At 40.2% G+C, this 16816-nt stretch overlaps 1 protein-coding gene across 1 annotated transcript; it reads right to left on the minus strand.

Annotated features, from left to right (window-relative positions):
* Positions 1-1410: 1410 nt before the first annotated feature.
* LOC135098777 (uncharacterized) lies at positions 1411-16356 on the minus strand. Its single transcript, XM_064001170.1, has 9 exons — positions 16280-16356; positions 9752-9913; positions 7205-7311; positions 6273-6468; positions 5651-5777; positions 4867-5052; positions 4444-4566; positions 3717-3825; positions 1411-3511 (listed from the first exon to the last, which is right to left on the minus strand). The coding sequence occupies exons 1-7, from the start codon at positions 16280-16282 to the stop codon at positions 4472-4474; spliced, it is 876 nt and encodes a 291-aa protein (XP_063857240.1). The 5' UTR covers positions 16283-16356; the 3' UTR covers positions 1411-3511; positions 3717-3825; positions 4444-4471.
* Positions 16357-16816: the final 460 nt, after the last annotated feature.

Here is a 16816-nt window from a genome sequence, read left to right on the forward strand (position 1 = left end):
TATTATAATTATTGCAAGGAGATAGAGATAAATATGTACGTGTATGTGAATTCGAGGTTAAAATGCTCAAATCTAGCCAATAGCACGACAATAGCAGGACATAAGTGAAGGTGTTCCTCAAGGCAGGGAAGGTGGGGGGAGGGGGGTTGGCTATAAACTATTGGGGGGATAACAGTTCCAATGACTATTAAGTAATGACGCATCCAGTTTGGCGTGTGTGTATTTTTCGCGTTGTGATAATTTAAAGGTTTTCTCGCGTTTTTATTTTGATTTATTGATTTATTTTATTTATTTATTCATTTATTTTGGCAGGTGTTATATTTGTTGAGTGTTTTAAGTATAACTGAGGCTCATTGCATCAAAACTCCATCCATAACCTTCGTGGGACGGTTCAATTTGGCAAGGTTTTTTTTCGCATTTTGGATTTCGTAGTAAATTATGCATTTTCTCATATTTTTCTTTGCTGGTATTGTTTTCATTAAATTACTATAAGATTACTGTGTGTACTTGCTTAAATATTATTGCTTCTTTATATTAGATATCGTATTAAGAGAGAGAGAGAGAGAGAGAGAGAGAGAGAGAGAGAGAGAGAGAGAGAGAGAGAGAGAGTTAATCTACTGCTTGATAGCTATCATTTACTTCTCATTCCCTGAGTGAATCTGCTTAAATGCCACATTAATAAGACCTAAATTGCGTTTAGGAAAGTGTACAACAGGCAGAAGTACAAGTAACATGTTATTTTGCGTTCAGAAAGACGAAATGAATAGTAAATCAACTTACGGGGTCATAACAATTACACCACCAGATAATTCACAGCTAAAAGCAACAAATACATGAATAATCCTGTAGAACTCCCTTCGACTCCATATACGACTGGAAAGTTGGGGCCTTTCCCCCCACCCTCCACTACCACGCCTTCTTTTCTTAATCAGCCAGTCAAGCAATAAATCAATCCCTTCGTGAATCATACCCATTTCCAGGTGTCACCCCCACCCCTAGATCTCTCATTCTGTCACGTATGAACAAGTACAAAGGGCAAGCCAGCTGTCTCTTTTAATATTCTTGCCTGAAATAAGATTACAAATGAGGGTCTATTAATCATCCATTAAATAATCCATTTTTATTGCTTTCTCATTCTTCTTCCTCTGTGTATTGTTAAATTGGATGGTTATATCATTGTCCCTTCCTGTGTTTTAGTGTGCCATTACCTGTCCTCTCTTCCAGCCGATATTTAGTTTGTACTAAAATAGACTGGCATAACTTTACAATTTATACACAAATAACAACATAAACCAATAATGCATTGATATTATGCATGATAGGAGTGGACATTTCCACTCTACATCATTAATGAATGCATGATGAGACGCACACTATTACAAAGCTAATGAGTTCAATACAAACACTCAATAACAATTTCAATAACTTTATTAAAAATAGCAATCTTTATAAATCATGAAACCAGAAAACTTTAAGAACCTGGGGCTATAACATCAAATGCACAATAATGCAAACACTTTTTACACACACACACACACACTCTTTAATGATATTTCCTAATATACAGTATAATTCCAAACAGAGAGAGAGAGAGAGAGAGAGAGAGAGAGAGAGAGAGAGAGAGAGAGAGAGAGAGAGAGAGAGAGAGAGAGAGAGAGAGAGAGAGAGAGAGAGAGAGAGAGAGAGAGAGAGAGAGAGAGAGAGAGAGAGAGAGAGAGAGAGAGAGACTGATGAACTACCTGGGGTCATAAATGCAAAGTACAGGTATCAGTCAGGCAAAGCATAGTGCTTGCCTGTTTCATATGGAATGTAAAAACATGGCTTCATATCATTCCAGACCTGGGATTATGGCCAAAAGTTACCAAGCAGTGCTGAGCAAAATCCAGTAGAGTAATATTCAGTATCATTGAATTACTGACAAAGTAAAGATCATTATGTGCAATGATACTCACTACCTAGGAGCATTTCAGGTTACTACCAAGAGTCTGACCATGCTGGCAGGGATGGTTAGGCTACAACACATTACATACTTCTCCATTGAAATCAGTCAGCTGATTAAATGGTGAGTTAAACCATTTTGATCATGTAAATCATATTAAGGCATTGGATGAGACCTGGACAGCTTGGGTCAACACCATACATAGGTACTCCACTACTCTGTGGGAGACACTTGATTGTGGCAAGAGTCATCACAATACCAAACACCATCCTTGACAAAGCACAGCATGGCCCACTCATCCACAGGAACCCAGCCATCTCTAAGGAGCAAATTAATGCTGCCCAGTGTCACTCCTCATCACTTTTAGGGAATAAGAAGTAGATCCCACCCCAGCACCATCTTTACATAGAATATAATACAGAGGATAGAGAAGGAATACAAACAGGGCACATGGTATGGTATAGAACACCAACCCTCACTTTTGGAAAACCCCAGCCACTCAGTAGGAGACCAGCCAGTCACCATGGCTATCACCTGGGGATTCTTAGGAACAGGTGTTAGGTATAGAATGAGAGATAGAGAAAACTCGCAATACATTTCAAGTCTATACGCAATACAATTTCAAGTCTACATAGACAAAAAAATGTTCATGAATTAAATGCAATATTGTAAGTTCTAAATGTTATGTGGTACCTTAGATAGATGGACAGGTCACTTGAGAAGAGAAAATAAGAAATGTCTTAGGAAGAGTATTTTGTCATAATGACTGGTGAAGTAGATTTTGTCCCTTATCAGAGTGGTTGTGTAGCTGAAACAAATTAATGATTATCAAAACTGAGACACATTTGAGCTGATTGGTGAATTACAGTTTCAGAGTGGATACGGCATACACTGGGATGATAAAACTACTGCAGTCATAAAGTAGATGAAAAAATACTGTGGGGAGGAATGTAAAGCAGTAAAATATGCAACAAAAGAAAGAAAGAAAGAAAGAAAGAAAGAAAGAGAGAGAGAGAGAGAGAGAGAGAGAGAGAGAGAGAGAGAGAGAGAGAGAGAGAGAGAGAGAGAGAGAGAGAGAGAGAGAGAGAGAGAGAGAGAGAGAGAGAGAGAGAGAGAGAGAATGATGTGTCATGACATCTTTAAGTACAAATGAGTATATAGTAACCATACACTGATACTTGTCCCCTTATACAGTGATAAGTTTACCCAAACACAATGGACACGGATGGAACTTTTGGAGGCTAAAGTGCTCCAGGTGACTGGTGGACTCCATTTCATTGCGGAGGTCCAGGATTCTCTGCACAGTTGGGCTTTTGGTGTCAGTGGAAGTGGTGGCAGTGTGGCAGCAGTAACAGTTTTGGTCTTTCTATGGGCAAGTTCTGTAGGATTCATATTCTCCCTCCTCATGAGGGACATCAGTGTGAAGGGTCAACAGAGCATCAATTCCCTCCTCAGGCAAAGAATGATGGATGCAATTTTCTGTTTCTTGTTGTTGCTCCACCTTTTCAGAGTGCTTGAGGCGCTCGTCAGCCACCTTTCCACTGCTGGTGGGTGTCTCAGACTCACTGGTTCCTGTTCCACATCAAGAGTGTTAGCAGATGCCATTTGTATTTCATCTACTTAGTACATTACATCATTACATAAATAACTGGTGTTATCTGATATTAAAGTGCTAATGAGCAACATGCCACAGAAATCTGTTTATTTCAAGAAAATTATGAAGATAATAATAATGTTTTGTTGCACTTCATAAGATGGCTCAGTTTTTACTACTCACCAACACTGCTAATGATAGCAACTGAACTCTTAAGGACGCTGCTTATCTTCTCGAGCTGCTCAAGGTCATGATCTGCTTCCTTTTCCTGCACCAGCTTTGATATCAAATCCTGCAGGAAACAACTGTGTTAATTCACATTTTGAATAAATCTAATAGATGAAATTTCACTTACAACACCTTATGTGTCTCTGGTGACTCATGGAGGACAGATACATCACCTGAGACTAAATGGTCAGTGAAGAAGTTGACCCTTGATCCTGGCTAATCACATTAAGTACATTAAACACTCCTGTTAACTAATAAATGAGGGGTAGATTTCTCTGGAAGGTTACATTACACTACTTCCCTGGCATTTGAAAACATTTTGCTCTACATGAACTCATATGGAAGCTTTGCTGCAACATTAAATCTCAGCTAGATGCCAGATGGTGTAGCCTCCATCACAGAGCAAGGTAATGATATGAAGGCTTAGTACTTTGGTTAACACCTGAATAAGAACCGTTTGAGATGCAGCAGAGATCACTAACCTGCCAGCAATTGAATAAGAAGTGTGTGAGATGCAGCAGAGATCACTAACCTGCCAGCAATTGAATAAGAAGTGTGTGAGATGCAGCAGAGATCACTAACCTGCCAGCAATTGAATAAGAAGTGTGTGAGATGCAGCAGAAATCACTAATCTGCCAGCAATTGAATAAGAAGAGTGTGAGATGCAAAAGAGAGCACTAACCTGCTGAGTGGTTTTGCTTCATTTCCTCTCATTCATGATGGAGGCTGGCAAGGTCTAACTGGCGTTCTCGAGCTTGCTGCTTCATCACTCCTCGCTGCAACTGGTAGATGGTGATGTAGTCACCTGAAAAAGGATAAAATTCTTCATTAAAAGACCAAGGAAATGGCATACAGTAAACAGTAAACACTTCCTCCACTTCACTTTTACAGATGATTCAGTTGCAGCTTCTATTCAAGCTCAGTTCCTCCCAATCTTGTTGTTTCTCCTGATAAAACAATAAGTTTGTTTCTCTCAACTTTTCTTAATACAGCCTCAATAAACAAATCCAATAACAATGCTTTTATTTTGTTATTAATTAAAAAAATTGAGCATCAGTGAGGAAAAATTATTTGCTTTATTATTAGAGAATATAAACTTTCTTACCTTTTGGTTCAGTTATGACATCTTCAGACAACTTTTCATGAGCAAGAGATTCTCCCAGCAGTTTGTTATACTTATCCCTCTCACAGTCTAGCTGAACCTGAAGACTGCTGCACTCACTCTCCAACCTGCTAACCTCAGATGTCAGTGTAGCCACTTGACCCAGCAATTTCCCCTTGGTATCTGTACCTGGAGGTGAAAAATTGATGCAACAGAGGGCCAGACAAGAATGACCAATGGAAGTAATTAGACGTAATGTAAGAAGTGGGTATAAGACTAAGGGAAATAGAAGGGCAATGGAGAGAGGGTTAGATGCACCAGAAATGTCTGTGGAGCCAGGAAAAATTTAAACTTGTAACAGAGATAACTAAGAGCAACTGTGAATGAATAAATGTGATGTGGCCTCAACCCATGAATGGGAAAATGCAAAAGCAGCACCTCAGACACCAGGACCATGATGACTGGCAGCTCCCAAAATTAGCTGCTGGCTTTTGTACTCCTAGTCACCACAGGAGGCTCATCCACAGCTAATCCTATCAGCTGATCATCTTGGGTGAAGTAATTGTTTATCAGTCTGGCTGTTGAGTCCTGATGCAGAGATGTGTGTGTGTGTGTGTGTGTGTGTGTGTGTGTGTGTGTGTGTGTGTGTGTGTGTGTGTGTGTGTGTGTGTGTGTGTGTGTGTGTGTGTGTGTGTGTGTGTGTGTGTGTGTGCACTTTGGAAAGCCTCCCTCCATGGAGAATGTCAGTTTGATATACAAATATATATTCATGTGGATGGTAGCTCACATTTAGCTTCTGAGTTCTCACATGAAGAGGTGCCATCCTTGTCTTTTTCCTCTGAGGGAGTGACTTTATACTCTGTGATAAGTGCATGCAGCTCACTATTCTGTCTTGTGACGTCTTTGATTTCTATCTGTGAAAGACACAAGAAGGCAGTAAGTTAACTTGTTTAACATGCCACATCATTTTATATATATTATGCCAAGTTTAAACAGGAAAGCCTCACCAGAAGCATCAACTAAAGACCAAAGTGATTAACAAATCTTTCACTTTACCAGCCTTAATGACAAAAGCTGCTGATGTAGCATCCCATCCATATCCTGCATTTTTACACCTTCATGATTCCCACACTGCATCATTTGTTCATGTCTTAAAGACATGGTCATGACAGAGTAGTCCTCACACTCCTGTCAGTGCTCTTCTGCATACACTTGAGCCTTGCACACTCCAAGCATTCCTTCCACTCATCCTTCTACATCTAAAGCACCATAGTACTCTCCACCCATTTTTAAGGAAACTGTCTCCATGCATAAACAAACACACAACCTCACGTACTCCATGTATTGTTTTCAGTAATGATTAATCTTACAAAGTAAACCAAACTAATATACAAAGACACTTGTGGTACCTTTGAAAGTTTGAGCTTATCTTCTAGTTCTTTAATCAGCTCTGTCAACGTGATATTTTCTTGAGCAAGGTGGTCGTGGCTCAGGCCATTCTCTTCAAAGTGGCTGTGGTTGTGGACCGTCACCAGCTGACCACTAAGGGACTCTGTCTTCTCCCACAACACAGTGATCTCGCGCTCTTTCTGCAACGCCTCCTGCCTGGTGAACAGCGTGGCAAGTGCACATACATTAGAACAGTGTGTGACCAATATGACGCCTCCATTCTACATTGCCATGACAAGAATACAGGACTTTACTGAACATAAACCAATGACGCCTCCATTCTACATTGCCATGACAAGAATACAGGGCTTTACTGAACATAAACCAAGGATTCCCTCCTCCTCTCTCTAAGGGTTATGGTTCTCTCAACAGTTACAGCGTGGTGTGAGAGATGCAGTGCTGTCAAGGCTTTACTATTTACAGGAAGCAACACACCAATAAATAAATGTTACTTTGGAAATGAAACTGAATAATCAAAGGCTTTATATCTCATGAACTTCCCTTCTTTAATAAACTGTCTTCAAGCTGACAGACTCCAGTAGTATTGCATCTTAGGAATATTCTACAGCTGATTTCATAATAACTGCTCTCTAAAACTGACTACATGCCTCCTTCCCTGCCTCCTATAGACTCTACTCAACAATTGTTGTTATTCTGTTCATGCTGGTGTGATAGTTAACCAGTATATTAATTCCTTAGTTATGTACACTCTAGAATGGTGGTTCATTTTATCTACCAGTGATTGGAATTCCCACCTTGTAAGTATTACATTATTATTTGTTGATTGGTACCATTTGTATGCAATCAGAGAAAGATTTCAATATAAAAACATATCCATGTTACTGTTACCTTTCACAATGTAAACCAAAATGAAAGCTACATAAATTCTTACTTTAGATTTGTTGTCATTTCATTTAATGATGTAATTTCTTGGTTCTTGTGCTTTTTCAAGTGCAGTCCCTTTTCTGGTTTCTCAGTCAATTCTAATTTCTTATTGCTCTGTGGAAAAACAGAAAGTGCACATATTTAGGATGAACTGATTCAATAGTATTGGTGTTGACAATTTCTGCAGGAAGTTTATTCCATATATTTACTATACGATTAAAGAAAAAATGTTTGGCCTTGTGGGATTTAAAACATTTGGGTATAATCTTGAATCCATTATTTCTTGTTAGGTAGAATGAATGAGGAGGAGGAGGAGGAGGAGGAGGAGGAGGAGGAGGAGGAGGAGGAGGAGGAGGAGGAGGAGGAGGAGGAGGAGGAGGAGGAGGAGGAGGAGGAGGAGGAGGAAGAAGGAGGAGGAGGAGGAGGAGGAGGGAGAAACAAAGATAGGAGGGAAGGAAGAAAGGAAGAAAAGGGAATAAGAGATTAATAGAGAGAGAGAGAGAGAGAGAGAGAGAGAGAGAGAGAGAGAGAGAGAGAGAGAGAGAGAGAGAGAGAGAGAGAGAGAGAGAGAGAGAGAGAGAGAGAGAGAGAGAGAGAGAGAGAGAATGATGTGACATGACATTTTTAAGTACAAATGAGTATATAGTAACCATACACTGATACTTGTCCCCTCATACAGTGATAAGTTTACCCAAACACAATGGACACAGATGGAACTTTTGGAGGCTAGAGTACTCCAGCTGACTGGTGGACTCCATTTCATTGAGGAGGTCCAGGATTCTTTGCACAGTTGGGCTTTTGGTGGCAGTGGAAGCGGTGGCAGTGGTGGTAGTGGCAGCAGTAACAGTTTTGGTCTTTCTATGGGCAAGTTCTGTAGAATTCATATTCTCCTCATGAGGGACGTCACTGTCAAGGGTCAACACAGCATCAATTCCCTCCTCAGGCAAAGAATGATGGATTGATGATTGAGAATACTGGTTAACTCCTGTGTTAGAGAGGTGGACAGAATAGGGGTGAGAGAAAGAAGAAAGTCTTGTGCAGCGATTTGTGCAGCGATTAATTTTTGCACTGTTTTTCTTTTGTTACCCTTGTCCTTTCTCCTTACTTATTAATCATCCAATTATTATTATACTGTATTCAAACTTTGAAACATACCCCTCTATTCTTTGGTGTGTTTTTCAAAATATTTTCATCATACTGAGAGAGAGAGAGAGAGAGAGAGAGAGAGAGAGAGAGAGAGAGAGAGAGAGAGAGAGAGAGAGAGAGAGAGAGAGAGAGAGAGAGAGAGAGAGAGAGAGAGAGAGAGAGAGAGAGAGAGAGAGAGATAATAGACCAGACGATAAGGAATAAGGAGAAAGAGGAGAAGGAGGAGGAGGAAGAAGGAGAGGAGGAGGAGGAGGAGGAGGAGGAGGAGGAGGAGGAGGAGGAGGAGGAGGAGGAGGAGGAGGAGGAGGAGGAGGAGGAGGAGGAGGAGGAGGAGGAAGTGAAGCTTAAGGAAGATGCTTTGAGAGAGAGAGAGAGAGAGAGAGAGAGAGAGAGAGAGAGAGAGAGAGAGAGAGAGAGAGAGAGAGAGAGAGAGAGAGAGAGAGAGAGAGAGAGAGAGAGAGAGAGAAGAGGAAAAGGAGAGAAAGGACATGAATTAATAAAAGACTCCTTCAGGTTTGTCTTCCCCTTTGAAGGATATATTATGGAAAGACACACAGGGAATAAATAGAGAACATGATTTTGGTATATGAACAGAGATGACAGAAAGAAGGAGAAAAGAAGTTAAAAAATTCTCAGATGCAAACATCAAATATTAACTAACATAACTCAGTCCACTTAATGATTATAAACAGACATTATAATTGTTCTCCCACTGCAGGGTTTCTGTTCCCCTGCACCACCATTGAGGAGGAGAAGCGGGTGTGTTCGGGAGGCAAGAGGAAGCTGTTCTGTAAGGATTTTGTCAACAATGGAGAAATATTGTGTCTCTTGGCCACTGCCTCTGCCCTTCTTGTCATTCTTTCCCTGGTAAGTGGTGATGGTCTTTTGTTGGTCTCTCTCTCTCTCTCTCTCTCTCTCTCTCTCTCTCTCTCTCTCTCTCTCTCTCTTGTGTGTGTTATTTTATTTATTTATTTAATTTCTTTTACCTGAAGGTTAACACTTTCTCATACTGGTGTTAGGTTCATCAGTCAGTCTTTTTTTTTTTTTGTTTATTCATGCATTTATTATACCAGATTAGGGTGTTCCCAGTAGTACTCTCTCTCTCTCTCTCTCTCTCTCTCTCTCTCTCTCTCTCTCTCTCTCTCTCTCTCTCTCTCTCTCTCTCATATTCTCTACATGCTCCAATGAAAAACTAACTTGGTACAAGACTGAATGATGAAAATGCAAAACTGTGTATGTGTGTGTGTGTTTGTGTGTGTGTTTTACTTATTTATTTATTTATTATTTTCATTATTTTTTTTACTTGAGCATTTAATGCATTTCTTATACCAGGTTAGTGTTCCCAATAATACGTACTCACTCTCTCACTCTGTGTGTGTGTGTGTGTGTGTGTGTGTGTGTTATTTACCTCCCACAGGTGCACTATCTGATGTGTCTTGCTGCCAACTATGCCCACATCAAGGATCACGGCAAGCTGATGGAGCTGCAGGAGATGCAGTTCCTTCACGAGTCTGAGATGTCCACGCTGCCCAAGGACCGATTCTGAAGCTGGGGAGGCCACGAACATCACCTGTGATATGACACGGTGGTACACGTCAGGAAAAGATGAGGATGTGGAGTTACAAAGTTAAAGAAAAGACATGGTGTTGCAAAATGTAGACCAAAGATAAGGATGAAATATAAGGCATGGAATTATAAAACCTAGACCAGTGATAATAGTAACATTAAGGACCAAATATAGGACATGGTATTACAAAATCTAAACAAGAGATAAGGACACATTATTACAGACACACAGAGGCTTCACTTAAATGCTTCAGTTCTTCATCCTGACTATTTTTTAAATTCAAATGTTTCTCCACTGTTACTTATAATAGTAATCAGGATAGGACAAGAAATAATGGGTTCAAGCATTGCAATTAGATTTAAAAAAAGATAAAAAGGAACTGGCTCTCAAAGAGAGTGTTGGATGACTAGAACAGACTCAGTAATCAGACTGTTAGTGCTGAGTAAATCTATGGATAGGGATGACAGGTGAAAATAGGTAGGTATTATTTATACAAAGGACTGCCATGTGTAGGCCTGATGGCTCCATTATTTTCATATCTTTTGATGTTGTTAGGGCTGAGTCATTAAGGAGCTTTAGAAGTGGACCAGCCAAATTTATGGATGAGGATAATAGGTGAAAGTAAGTAAGCACGTTTTGTACAAGGACCACCAAATGTAAGCCTGATGGCTTCCTGTACCAACCCTTGTGCTCTTGTGTTTTTATCAATATTAATAGAAATGATGACAACAGCAGTAAAAAGTTAGTTAACAAACTGCTAGGAAAGTTAACAGAGTTGTCAAGGGTGTCACAATGATTCCTGTGATAATTTGATAATGATTCTGTCTGTATTGGAAAAACACCCCTGAGAACCTGGATAATCATCTCTGTGGTCTGTGAAAAGTTGTCACCATGGGGCAGTGAAGCATTTAAGATTATGAACCTCATTAAACCATACTGGGAGATCATCACACTTGCTATTGTTACAGATATACATGCACATCTCTCTCTCTCTCTCTCTCTCTCTCTCTCTCTCTCTCTCTCTCTCTCTCTCTCTCTCTCACTGTGGTAAACATAACTCTATTTATACATACATATGTATAGACAGACAGACAGACTTTCATGCAGTAAAACCTACAGGTTTTACTGCAAATTTATGTCTTGCCAAAAATATATAAGATAAACAAGCCACATAAGCAGTGTCCTTGTTTTCTGAAGTGAAGGTGGATGCACTGGATACAAAAATAATAATAAATAAATGAGTAAATAAATAAATAAATAAATAAATAACAAGAATAAAAAAAATACCACTGACTGATATACTAGCTTTGTTCTGTGGTAGTGGTAGTGGTGGTGATGCCCTAAAGTTGTGTGTGTGTGTGTGTGTGTGTGTGTGTGTGTGTGTGTGTGTGTGTGTGTGTGTGTGTGTGTGTGTGTGTGTGTGTGTGTGTGTGTGTGTCTGGTAATGTCTATTTTTGGGTAGAGAAAAAAATTTTTTATTTTGTATTTTGGGAGTTCTTTTGCTGCATTGCAAGAATATTTATTTAATGATTTAGAATATTGTGGACTACAATTATTAATGGACTACTGCTGTGGATATTTTTTTGTATTTTAGTTTTTGTTTTAGTTTTGTTTGCTGTAATATGATTGTGTAGTCAATAAATCTATCTATCTATCTATCTATCTATCTGTGTGTGTGTGTGTGTGTGTGTGTGTAGGCGTGTGTGTTTTGAGTTCACACTGTCCTCTCATAATGTATTTTTCTATTCTCCTGTGTATTGTCTGCCTATTGAAGCTCCACTCCAAACTGCACAGCATACTCATGAGAAGCTTGATATTTGAACAATATTCATGCATCAATTGTTTCTGGTTTGCTTGTTATCATTCATTATTGCTTTTTCATGATCGCTGTTCCTCTGAAGTGTTTTATATTATCTACTTATTTGAACAGCATTATTAGATCTCTCTCTCTCTCTCTCTCTCTCTCTCTCTCTCTCTCTCTCTCTAGTTATCTATCTATCTTTATCATCTCTCTCTCTTTCTCTCTCTAGTAATCTATCTATATATCTTTCCTAGATTTCCCTCTCTCTATTTTTTTCTCTCTCTAGTAATCTATCTATCTGTGCATCTATCCATCACTGTTTGCCTCACATTCCATCATATTCCAGTGCAGACAGGTACTCCAATACTTCACTACACAACATTACATCCTTTCCCAGTCTTGCCTCCATCCACAGTTTGTCAACATAATGTTGCCAGTTCCTTACAACAATTTTGAGCTTCTGATGTGCCTCATAAACTTTGTAACCATCACTTGTATACATCAGTACCACTAGCACCATTTCATCTGCCTTGTCCATGAATCTATCTTGCTTCTCTTTAATATACCAGGCCAGCAATATCACACAGAACAGCCCAGACAAGGCACTACAGACTATACACACACACACACACACACACACACACACACACACACACACACACACACACACATTCACACTCTCAATCCTGTCAGCCCCTGGTGGGAAGGAATAGCAGTAGTAATGGTAGTCTATCTATCTATTTATCTATGTACCTGGCTAGCTTAAACAAAGTAGCACACACACACACACACACACACACACACACACACACACACACACACACACACACACACACACACACACACACACACACACACCACGTAGTGTAGTGATTAGCATGCTCAGCTCACACTCAAGAAGGCCCGGGTTCAAATCCAAGGTGCAGCAAGCCAAATGGGTGAGCCTCTTAATGTGTAGCCCCTGTTCACCTTGCAGCAAGTAGGTACGGGATGTAACCCGAGGGGTTGTTACCTCGCTGTCCTGGTGTGTGGTGTGTGAGTGGTCTCAGTCCTACCCAAAGATCGGTCACTATAAGCTCTGAGCTCTTTCCATAGGGTAATGGCTGGCTGGGTGACCAGCAGACGACCGTAGGTGAATGACATCATTTATACTTGCAGCCATGTTGGTTCCTGGTGGAGAATAGCAGTAGCGGTAGTCTATCTATATGTCTATCTATCTATATACCTGGCAAGCTCAAGCAAAGCATACACACACACACACACACACACACACACACACACACCAACCCTGTTGGCCCCTGGTGGAAAGGGACAGCCTTGTGGACCAACCTGCTGCACCCCAGGAGCTTAGACACACCACAGCTAGCCACACACTTCCATTTTACTCAATTCTTATATATATATTTCTATCAGTGGAGACATTTTTGCTTTGCTTTCTTATTAAGGTAAACTTTCCCATGGCTAATTCCTTCCTAGATTGTTTTTTTTACATACATTCTTGAAATTATATAAAATGTTCATACCTCTCTACATGTGTGTGATTCTGTGGATCTATAATCTATAAATGATTTTAATGCATTGCTCTTTCTGTGTGTGTGTGTGTGTGTGTGTGTGTGTGTGTGTGTGTGTGTGTGTGTGTGTGTGTGTGTGTGTGTGTGTGTGTGTGTGTGTTTACCTAGTTGTGGTTTACGGGAGGGGAGTAATCTCATAGTATCCCGTCTCTATATCTATCCAGTTTGGTCTTAAAAGCATGGACAGTTATGGCATTGACAACGTCTTCACTGAATTCATTCTATTTGTTCGCGCTTCTGTGTGTGTGTGTGTGTGTGTGTGTGTGTGTGTGTGTGTGTGTGTGTGTGTGTGTGTGTGTGTGTGTGTGTGTGTGTGTGTGTGTGTGTGTTTACTGAAGGCTAACAATAACAAGGGCATAGTTTTCCTATGTGAATTTTGGCGGTGGTGGTGGTCAGCAAATCACAAAAGGGCAAGGCATCTCACTTTCACTTGAGGAGATGAGTGATGTTACTGTTGTTAGGAAGGCTATAATACTTGGTGCAGTATCTTTGTATAAAGCTTGTATGTACCCATGTATGGTATGTATACAGTTTTGTATGTATATGTTAGTACACATGTGGTCCTGAAGGATGTATAGACCTGTAAGTGTTTTCTGCCTGTCCCACACGTAAAGTTTAACAGCAGCAGCAGTAACAGCAGACCCTCTAACTGCTTACATCAACATTTCCTCTCCCATACAATACACCTCACACCTTCTACAACACCTTAACTCAGTCCTCCCTTGCCTGCTAACTCCACAACTACAACCACTACCACAAACACTACCCTGTACATACCACACCACAATCCCTGATGCATTAAGTCCCAATACCCACATCCATACATCCAAACACCTTGACAGAGACTATTGCCAACATTGCACCAATCTTGTATCAGTGTCTGTTCATAATGGGACTGTACCTCTGCCGGTACCTGTATATATGATAACTTGCCATCAACGAATCCCTCCCTCCTTCCCTGGACCATTGATGGACCACAAACTAGAGGCTTATAGTGTGTGTGTGTGTGTGTGTGTGTGTGTGTGTGTGTGTGTGTGTGTGTGTGTGTGTGTGTGTGTGTGTGTGTGTGTGTGTGTGTGTGTGTGTGTGTTTGTTTGTGTGTGTGTGTGTGTGTGTGTATGTTACGACACTGTACACAGTCACTATTAGTGCTGGGCTTGGCTTGATGACATTTCATCTGGCTTGTGTTTGAACAGTCCAGTAAGGACTGTTTTAGTAGTTCACTAAAATATCTACCTTCACTCTCACTATGATATCTATCACTCTTCATTCCCACCCTCACTAATACTTCACCCTCACCCTTACTCGTTCACTCTTACTATCACTATAATCATCTATCACCCTCACTAACAGCATCATATTTCTCTCCTTTTAGTGTCAATATCAATCATGTTTATTTCATTAAACATTAAATCTTTTGAAAGTAAGGTTTAGTGTCAGAAAAACACTTCTATTTCTCTTCCTTTGAGTGTCACAGTGTTTTTATATACATGACAGCAAAAACCACACTGAAAACTTATTGGCATTGTTTTCATGATACAAAGGTAGAGTGTGTTTATAATGTTATCAGTGAGTACAATCTGGCATCAGAACAATGCTCACGTTTTTCTCTTTTTTTAAGTGTGGTATTCCTTTTTAAATATATGTGAGAGCAATAATCAGGTCACTCTGGCTAGTGACAAATTTCTGCATGCCAGGGTATGTCTAATATAACACCAATATATTCAGAGGCACAAACACATAATAAGTGACACAAATGTGATAATTTTCAAGGCCTTTGTGTCTCCAATGACAACTTTGTGCATGCCAGGATGTATGATCATATTCCAAAACAATCCTGTACTGCACCTTCTCTACTTTTAAAAGGCTCTACTTGAAGCTACACGGGTTTTTAAGGGTATTTTTATGGTTTTAGTGACAGAGTAACGAGATTTCTACATTCTTAACAGGAAAAACATTCTTGAAAACCAATCTGATTATCTCTGTGGCCTTAGAAGAGTTGGGGTGAGAGAACAAGGCATTCCTGAATATGGGTCTCAATGGTAGCACTCTCTGAGGCAAAAATATGTAAAATGTAACACAACTTTCACCAGAGTCTTCAAAGCCAAAAAAAGTTTGACTGGAAAGGCATTGTACAGAATGACTACAATGATAATACTACTGTGTGTGGCTGTTCTGTGTTGAGAAGTGCAATATTTTTGTGGTGTCTGTGAGCACAGCACAATAAACTTGTTGTGTTCTGTGATGTTCTGTGACGTGCTGTTTTGTGCTGTCATGTGCCACCACTACTGATGTGATGCCCAGCACCCCTCTTCATTACACTGTGTTCCTGTGCAATGTGCTGTAATGTGTCATTAGTGATGTGAGCACCAGCAGCATCACCATCTGTGACATGGTGTTGTGTGCCGTCACCACTGACGTGACACCCAGCAAGCAACTTTATGTTGAGTTGTGGGCAGCGGGCCCAGCACTGATGTGTACAGCAGCACAGATCCCTTGTGCATGTGCATGTGTGTGTGTGTGTGTGTGTGTGTGTGTGTGTGTGTCACTGGAGGCTGGAAGGCCAAGCTGGGCTGGGGTGAACAAGACAAGAATAGTTTACCTGGCTGTTTGTTCCTTTACTTGAAGGGTACAGTGTGCCAGCAACAAAGCCACAACATATTCTCAGCAATGAAAGATCAGGTTATTCAGAGTGGGAAATGTTCTAAGCATATTCATATCTTAATGTCCTGTGACTTCTAAGCCATGGCATTAAAAGTATTTCACAACAGAATATTTCCAACTTAGAATGTTCCTCTTTGGCATCCATCTGGCTACTGGTGCTGGTGGTGCCCACACAAAACAGGAAAAATTACTGTAAACACCACCTCAACTTTTTCTCTTATTTCACGGGCCCCCTGCCGCCCCCCACGTGACCCCCTGGTAGTCATGACGCCCCTGCTGTCCCTGGGTACTGAGAAATGCCTTCAATAACAAAGGAAAGCGTAATAACCTCACCATTTGTAAAATCTCAGATGTCTGGCCGAGTCCAAGTGTTCGAGTGAATATGGCGCTAGCTTCGTCTTTATTTTTATTAGTTTTTAGTATTTCCTGCTTGTCTATGTGTGTATTTTTTATTTTGTTGTGTTTTTTGGATGTCCATATTTACTGGGAAATCCCTCTAATAAGGAAAGAAGCGTAATAATCTCATCATTTGTAAGATCTCAAATCCTAGTGTTCGGGTGAATGTGGCTGCTGGCTTCGTATTTATTTTTATTATAGTTTATCGTATTTTCTACACACACACACACACACACACACACACACACACACACTAATTTCTATTATTACACATTGGAAAAAAAAATAGTAAGAGAGAGAGAGAGAGAGAGAGAGAGAGAGAGAGAGAGAGAGAGAGAGAGAGAGAGAGAGAGAGAGAGAGAGAGAGATTATTAAGACAACCCAGGTGAAAACATCAATTAATTACAAATATTTACATGTGTTTTTTTTAAGTAAATATTATATCTCATTTTTGTATTCATACATATAAAGGGT

Source organism: Scylla paramamosain, unplaced genomic scaffold (genome assembly GCF_035594125.1).
Source record: "Scylla paramamosain isolate STU-SP2022 unplaced genomic scaffold, ASM3559412v1 Contig80, whole genome shotgun sequence".
NCBI classification, from domain to species: Eukaryota; Metazoa; Arthropoda; class Malacostraca; order Decapoda; family Portunidae; genus Scylla; species Scylla paramamosain.

Bases quoted from the DNA above. Each gene is read 5' to 3' on its own strand.
- LOC135098777 (XM_064001170.1), bottom strand. The intron at 5,778-6,272 runs GTACCACAAGTG...TGTCTTTCACAG, and splicing joins ATAAGCTCAAACTTTCAAAG to ATAGAAATCAAAGACGTCAC. The intron at 5,053-5,650 runs GTGAGCTACCAT...TTTCACCTCCAG, and splicing joins TGAGAACTCAGAAGCTAAAT to GTACAGATACCAAGGGGAAA.